This window comes from Ornithorhynchus anatinus, chromosome 2 (genome assembly GCF_004115215.2).
Source record: "Ornithorhynchus anatinus isolate Pmale09 chromosome 2, mOrnAna1.pri.v4, whole genome shotgun sequence".
In the NCBI taxonomy this organism is placed as follows: domain Eukaryota; kingdom Metazoa; phylum Chordata; class Mammalia; order Monotremata; family Ornithorhynchidae; genus Ornithorhynchus; species Ornithorhynchus anatinus.
The window spans coordinates 171,359,588-171,367,710 of NC_041729.1; the positions used below are offsets into that span (position 1 = coordinate 171,359,588).

At 51.1% G+C, this 8,123-nt stretch overlaps 1 protein-coding gene across 1 annotated transcript; it reads right to left on the minus strand.

The window, feature by feature from the left end:
• Positions 1-5,703: 5,703 nt before the first annotated feature.
• On the minus strand, positions 5,704-6,863 carry LOC114805705 (taste receptor type 2 member 7-like). Its single transcript, XM_029047537.1, has 2 exons — positions 5,979-6,863; positions 5,704-5,835 (listed from the first exon to the last, which is right to left on the minus strand). Exons 1-2 carry the CDS (start codon positions 6,861-6,863, stop codon positions 5,704-5,706), a joined length of 1,017 nt encoding a protein of 338 aa, XP_028903370.1.
• Between the last annotated feature and the right edge of the window lie 1,260 nt (positions 6,864-8,123).

The following is an 8,123-nucleotide window of genomic DNA, read 5'->3' on the forward strand; positions in this document are numbered from 1 at the left end:
TATAAGTGGTTGGATCAGTGTGGTAGTAGTTTGAATGTAGAGGAAAGGGTGGATTTTAACAATGTTGGGAAAGTTGAACCAAAAGGATTTGGTGATAGATTGAATATGTGACTCTAATGAGAGAGATGAGAGAAGGACAATATCAAGATATGGGCTTGTGAGATAGGGAGGATAGTGGTATTGTCTACAGTGATGAGAAAGATAGTGGAAGGACGGGTTTGGGTGGGAAGATAAGGAGTTCAGTTTTGAGCATATTTAGTTTGAGGTAATAATAATAATGTTGGTATTTGTTAAGTGCTTACTGTGTGCTTATACTGTTAGCACTGTTACACTTAGCAGTGTTCTAAGCCCTGGGGGAGATACAGGGTCATCAGGTTGTCCCAGGTGAGGTTCACAGTCTTAATCCCCATTTTACAGATTAGGGAACTGAGGCACAGAGAAGTGAAGTGACTTTCCCACAGTCACACAGCTGACAAGTGGCAGAGCCAAGATTCAAACTCATGACCCCTGACTCCCAAGCTCTGGCTCTTTCCACTGAGCCACGCTGCTTCTCTAATAATAATACTAATAATGTTGGTATTCGTTAAATGCTTACTATGTGCAGAGCACTGTTCTAAGCCCTGGGGGAGATACAGGGTCATCAGGTTGTCCCAGGTGAGGTTCACAGTCTTAATCCCCATTTTACAGATTAGGGAACTGAGGCACAGAGAAGTGAAGTGACTTGCCCACAGTCACACAGCTGACAAGTGGCAGAGCTGAGATTCGGACTCATGACTCTTGACTCCCAAGCCCGGGCTCTTTCCATTGAGCCACGCTGCTTCTCTAGCCACGCTGCTTCCCTAGACACGCTGCTTCTCTATTGGCAGGACATCCAAGTGGAGATGTCCTAAAGGCAGGAGGAAATGTGAGATTGCAGAAAAGAAGAGAGATCAGGGCTGCAGATGTAGATTTGGAAATCAACTGCATAGAGATGGTGCTGGAAACCATGGGAGTGAATGAGTAATCCGAGGGAGTGGGTGTAGGGAACTGAGCCTTGAGAGACCCCTCGTCCCCACCCCCACCCCCTGCCACCCTGTGTCCAAGGGTGGGAGGCAGAGGAAGAGGCCAGCAAAAGAAAATGAGAAGGAGTTGTCAGATGATGATAATGATGGTATTTGTTAAGCACTTACTATGTGTCAAGCACTGTTCAAAGCACTTGAGTAGATACAAGGTTACCAGGTTTTTCCAAATGAGGCTCACATTCTTAATCCCCATTTTACAGATGAGATAACTGAGGCACCGAGAAGTCACACAGCTGACAAGTGGCAGAGCCGGGATTAGAGAGATAGGAGAACCAAGCAAGGACAGGCAGTGAAGCCATGGTTGGATAAAATTTCAAGGAGAAGGGGGTGGTCTACAGTGTTGAAGGCATCTGAGAGGTCTAAAAGGATTAGGATGGATTAGAAACCATCAGAGTTGACCAGAAGAAGGTCACTGGTTATCTTAGAGAGGGATGTTTCTGTGGGGAGAATTCATTCATTCATTCATTCATTCAATAGTATTTATTGAGCGCTTACTATGTGCAGAGCACTGTACTAAGCGCTTGGGATGAACAAGTCGGCAACAGATAGAGACAGTCCCTGCTGTTTGACGGGCTTACAGTCTAATCGGGGGAGACGGACAGACGAGAACAATGGCACTAAACAGCGTCGAGGGGAAGAACATCTCGTAAAAACAATGGCAACTAAATAGAATCAAGGCGATGTACAATTCATTAACAAAATAAATAGGGTAACGAAAATATATACAGTTGAGCGGACGAGTACAGTGCTGTGGGGATGGGAAGGGAGAGGTGGAGGAGCAGAGGGAAAAGGGGAAAATGAGGCTTTAGCTGCGGAGAGGTAAAGGGGGGAAGGCAGAGGGAGTAGAGGGGGAAGAGGAGCTCAGTCTGGGAAGGCCTCTTGGAGGAGGTGATTTTTAAGTAAGGTTTTGAAGAGGGAAAGAGAATCAGTTTGGCGGAGGTGAGGAGGGCGGGGGAGAGAGGTGGGGCGGCGGGGGCAGGGGTGGTGGTGGTGGTGGTGGTGGGGAAGCCGGCTCGCGCTGGGACGAACGGGTCACAGGCCCACACACACACACACACACAGCCACCTACCCCGCACACAGCCCCCCGGCCACTCTCCGCCCCGGCGGGGACCTCCGACACCCTAGGCCATCAGGAAGCGGGTCGGCCGACAGCGTCCAGGCAGAGGAGGGTCTAGAGCTCTGGGCAGCCCGGGCTGCCAGGCGGGGGTAGGACCCGCTCCTCGCTGCTCCCGGCTCACGGAGGACACCCTCAGAGAGGTCGCGCCAGAGACTAAGTCCCACCAAAAAACGCGTCGCCGAAAATCTCCGCACACATTTCTGACCCTTGGTGTGAAAAAACTGCCACCCGCCTCGGCAGCGGGGACACACGACAGGTGGAGGCCGGGTCCGCGGAACGCCACCCCGGCGCCTGGGACCCGACCTGGACCCCTCAGCCGAGGGAGGGACCGGAGACGCGTCGGGGGGCGGCCCGCGCGCACCGGCCCAAACGCCCCAGCGGGTCCTTCGAGCGGGCAAGGCCGCGAAGCGACTAGGTCCCGCGGGGGAGAGAGGTGGGGCGGGATGGAAGCCAGATTGGAGGGGATCAAGGAGTCAATTGGAGAGGAAGTGGAGACAGCCAGGGAGTAAACAACTCTTTCAAAAAGTTTAGAGGGAAATAGTAGGAGGGAGATGGGGTAATAACTGATGGAAGCCATAGTGACAAGAGAGGGTTTTTTTTTTCGGTTAGGTTATACACATCGCCAAGGTCATGGGCTTGTGAGACAGAATGGTTGTGTTGTTTAGAGTATTAGGAAAGTCAGGTGGGAGGACAGGGTTTGGGTGTGAAGATGAGATCTTCTTTGGACATGTTAAGTGTGTGGTGTCGATGGGACATCCAGGTCGAGGTGTCTTGAAGGCAGGAGGAATGTGAGCCTGCAGTGAAGGAGAGAAACCAGGGCTGGAGATGTAGATTTGAGAATCATCTGTCTCTGAGATGGTATTTGAAGTCATGAGAGCAAATGAGTTCTCCAAGGGAGTGGGTTTAGATGGAGAATAGAAGGGGACCCAGAACTGAACCTCGAGGGACTCCAGCAAAAGGTCATGGCCAGATCAGCAAGTACACCTCTGTGCTTGGAGGGAACCACTAGTTATCATATGGAGAAAGGGGGCAATTTTTCTGACCCCGCCACAAGATTACTCCCTCCCTGTGGAAAGAGTCCAGGCCTAGGAGCCAGAGGACCTGGATTTTAATTCTGGCTTTGCCACTTGAGTGCTGTGTGAGCTTAGGCAACTCACTTAACTTCTCTTTGCCTCAGTTAAAAATCAGTAAAAATCTGTAAAATCAGGATTAAGACTGAGTCCTATGTGGGAAAAGGACTTGTATCTACCCCAGTGCTTTAGTAATAATAATAATGTTGGTATTTGTTAAGCGCTTACTATGTGCAGAGTACTGTTCTAAGCACTGGGGTAGACACAGGGGAATCAGGTTGTCCCACGTGGGGCTCACAGTCTTAATCCCCATTTTACAGATGAGGTAACTGAGGCCCAGAGAAGTTAAGTGACTTGCCCACAGTCACACAGCTGACAAGTGGCAGAGCCGGGATTTGAACCCATGACCTCTGACTCCAAAGCCCGGGCTCTTTCCACTGAGCCACGCTGCTTCTCAGTGCCTGGCATATAGTAAGAGTTAAACAAATATTTTAAAATGTGGGATTATCTGGTCTTGTGACAGCTCTCTTCTCCTCATCCATTGTACTTCCTGAGCCCATGATCCTTTTGTGTTTTATTTACTGCTGTGTTGCTCCTGGGAACTGATCTGTCCCACCACCCTGCCCTTGGCTCTTTATTTTCCTCTACAAGAACTGCCCCACCTAATACTTTTGTACCTTCCAGGATCCCCCCAATACTAATTCAGTTTCAGTACCCCAAATTGTATTTTATTGACTTCCATGCCCCATACTCACATCAGCTGTTTCAGATTTAACTCCTTTCTTGACCCCATTTTCTCAACTCCTCTATCTCTTGACCCTAATGAGCTTGCCACCTATTTCCTCAATAAAATTTAAACCATCAGGCTTGCTAGCCCTAAAATATCTCCTCAACCCCCACCCAAGGCTCTCTCCCCTGAACCCACAGCTGGGTTGGATCAGGAGGTGTTGGGGGTTTGGTCATCTATGGGGCTGAACCAGGGGGCCCTTGCCCCTACTGCTGTCAGTGAAAGTCAAACAAACAAAAGAGCTTCATTGTGAACTTGACTCAGAGCCCCATGTAGGACAGGGACCATTTCGGATCTATTTCCCATCTATCTACCCCACTGCTTAGAATGGTATTTGGCACATAAAAAGTTTTTAATAAAACAGCATGCCCTAGTGGAAGGAGCTTGGGTCTGGGAATCAGAAGACCTTGTTCTAACCCCAGCTTGGCCACTTTTCTGCTGTGTGACCTTGGGCACGTCACTTCACTTCTCTGGGCCTCAGTCACCCTCAAGTGCAAAATGAGGATTAAGACTGTGAGCCCCATGTAGGATATGTCCAACCTGATTAGCTTGTGTCTACTCCAGTGCTTAGTACAGTGCCTGTCACACAGCAAGTGCTTAACAGATATCATAGAAAAAACACTATAACTAACTGGAAAAAAATTATTTTTATTCAAAACTGGCAAAATTTCAGTTTGGTCAACTTTGTAAGGAGATTCTTCTCTATACACACATACACACACACACACAAACACACACACACACACACTTTCACACACCCACAATTACATGTACACTCATGTAAACACCCAATACAACTACACACATATGCACTCCCTCCCACACACCCCTAATTAAATGCACAATCATATAAACATACAATTACGTGCACACTAGTATAAACATCCATGCACAGTTACACACACACAAACACACGGCACCTTGTCTCTTTTGGTGTTGATACAGAGATATATTGATTTGGAAATGAAGGGGAATTCATCCTCTGGAACCAGCAAGCATCCCTTGGCAGGGAATTCCAACAGCCTCTGACCACTTAAGACCCCAATCGGGCTTTCTTGGATCTTAGAGTGCTGTTGGGACCTGCCTATGAATTTCAGCAAGGAACCTCTGGGTCTGGAGTTTTTAGGAATCGTGATAACAGATGGTTGAAAACAACACATCTGGATATGTTACTACCTCCATCAGGTGGTTTACAGTTGAACTTTGCTTTTTTCTCTTGCACTGTAACAGATTCCAGGGGCACCTCTTGCCCTCATCCTCATGCTTTCTGGCCAAGAGAGTCAGGGCAATGTTGTCCAGTTTGGTAAAGAGAAGAAAGAAGTGCTTAGAGCCTATCTTTCTCTAATCACACAAAGTGAAAAAATTTAGGGGGACAGCCCTCCTGCCCTCTTCAGCAGAGAAGTCCATTAGGTGGAGCTGAGGTGCGTCACTGAGACCCAGAACTTGGTCCAACGGAGAGTCCAGTCTATGGAGAGGCTGGGACAGAGGGAGTCCAGTCTGTGGAGAGCTTGAACTGGGAGAGAGCCTGGGCCATGGGGAGTCCAGTCCAGCTGAGAGCTTGGTCTGGTGGAGAGTCCATTCCGGTCCTTGGAGAGTTTTGTCCAGGTGAGTGTCTGGACCATAAGGAGTCAGGTCGGTGGACAGTTTGGTCTGGCAGAGACCCTGGTTCATGGGAAGTCCAATCTGGATGACAGCTTGGTCTGGCAGGAAGCCTGATCCATGGGGAGTCTGTTCTGAACGAGAGCTCGGTCCAGCTGAGAGCCTGGGTCATGGGAAGTCTGGTCCATGGAGATCTTGATCTGTGGGGATCCCAGTCTGTTGACATCCTTACAGGACACTCTCAGCTGCAAGCCTCAGGCTCCCTTTAGGCAGTGGATGGAGCCGCTGCCACTGTCACCCCCAAGGGTCTCCGCAGGGGGCTGGTGGCCCATGTGACCAGTACCTCTGCTGCCTTCCTCAGCTTGCTGTTACCCAGGACCAGGAAGATGCCATTTCCCGAGGCACAGGCGCCCATGAGCACCAGGTTGGTGGAAAATGCTCCTGGGCTGCTGGGGTAGTCCAGGGCGAATAAAAGGAAGTTGGTGATCACAAACAGAAGGTAGAAGAAGAGGAAGGCCACCAGAGTCTTGGTGGCAGTGATGTGGGCCTTGGTGCTGGGGTCCCCATGGCCGGTGGCGAGGAAGCCCATGTGCCTGACGTGTCTCAGCAGGGACCTGACCAGCAGGGAAATGGAGACCAGAAAGATGGACAGCGGCAGAAGGAACTGCAGGCTCAGGAGCAGAGGGAGGTAGATGTTTGACTTCCTTCTCCAGTCTAGCAGGTATGAGAAGTTCCTGGACTCTCCCTGGAAGGCTCCCCAGGGTGCTGCCTTGGAGGCCACCAGCAGCAGGGTGAGGGTGGAGACGGCAGAAACCAGCAAGGAGCCCAGAAGCAGCTGCAGCCCCAGCCTGGGCACCCTGCATTTCAGCCACATGAACCCAGGGTGGGTGAAGGTGCCAATCTTCAGGAAATAGAGGAGGCTGAGGCAGGCGGCGAGCCAGAGGCTGGCCTGGCTCGTGAGCTGCCAGAGTACAGTGGTGGCCCAATCCTCCAGCGGGGACATGGTCAGGTACCCGCAGACAGTGAAGCAGTCCAGCATCAGGAACCACTGCCGGCAGAGCTGGGAGCCGCTAAGGCCACTCAGCAGCAGGTCGCAGGAGGTCAGCTGGCTTCCCCTCACCCAGTCCAGGACATTCACGGCCAGTATGAAGCCATTTATCCCCAGGGAGGACACCAGCTCGACCACGGCCACAGCTATGACCAGTCTCTTCGCCACAACAGAGGGCATCGTCCCTCCCTGATTCCTGGTTCCTGAGACTGCAAGTTTCCAGGACTTGGAACTTCCTGGCTCCCTCCTCCTTCTTGAATCCCTTTTCTCCCAAGTGCCCTGGAGCTCAGAGCAAGCAGGAAGCAGACTTGGAGCAGGCAGGGAGCAGGATTGGACTGGGATGGAATAGGGTGGTGGACAATTCCCCTCCTGGAGTAAGTTTGCATATCTCCTCTGGTTTGCCTTGGCCTGAACCCAGATGGAACGACCTGGCATAGCAGAGAAATCTGAGCTGGGACCCGTCCCTAGCTCAGGGGCCACCAGCTCAGAGACCAGTGAGACAGAGATGATGGCGCAGATACTGGTGGCCCAGAGACAGGCAGAGCGGAATCCAGTGCTGCAGAGATGGTGGTGTAGAGACTGATGATTCAGAGATTGGCAGAGAAGAGACCACCGAGATAGTGGCACAGAGACTGGTGACCCAGCAACTGCCAGAGTAGAGACAAGTGGTTCAGAAACAGTGGCACAGAGATTTGTGACCCAGAAACAGAGTAGAGATGTAGGGATGGTAGCGCAGAGACTGAAGGCCCAGAGGCAGGCAGCCAAGGGCCTAGTGGCCTAGAGACTGGTGGTTCAGAGAGTGATGTTCCAGAGAAGGGCAGCATGAGAGCCAAGCTTAGTGTTTCTCTGTGAGGACCTGGGGCCTTCCCTGAGCCTTCCAATCTGGCTTCCATCCCCTTCACCATAACTGCCCTCTCAAAGTCACCAATAACCTCCTTCTTGACAAATCCAATGGCTCCTACTCTATCCTAACCCTCCTCCACTGCTCAGAAGCCTTTGACACGGTTGACCATCCCCTTCTCCTCCACACTTTATCTCACCTTGGCTTCACAGACTCCATCCTCTCCTGGTTCTCCTCTTATCTCTCTGGCTGCTCATTCTCTGTCTCCTTCACGGGCTCCTCCTCCCCCTCCCATCCCCTAACTGTAGGGGTTCCTCAGGGGTCAGTTCTTGGTCCCCTTCTGTTCTCCATCTATACTCACTCCTTTGGTGAATTCATTCGCTCCCATGGTTTCAATTACCATCGCTACGCAAATGACACCCAAATCTGCATCTCCTCTCCTGTTCTCTCCCCTTCCTCCAGGCTCATATCTCCTCCTGCCTTCAGGACATCTCCACCTGTATGTTTGCCCACCACCTAAAACTCAACATATCCAAGACTTGAGCTCCTATCTTCTCTCCCAAACCTTGTCCTCTCCCTGACTTTCCCATCACTGTGGA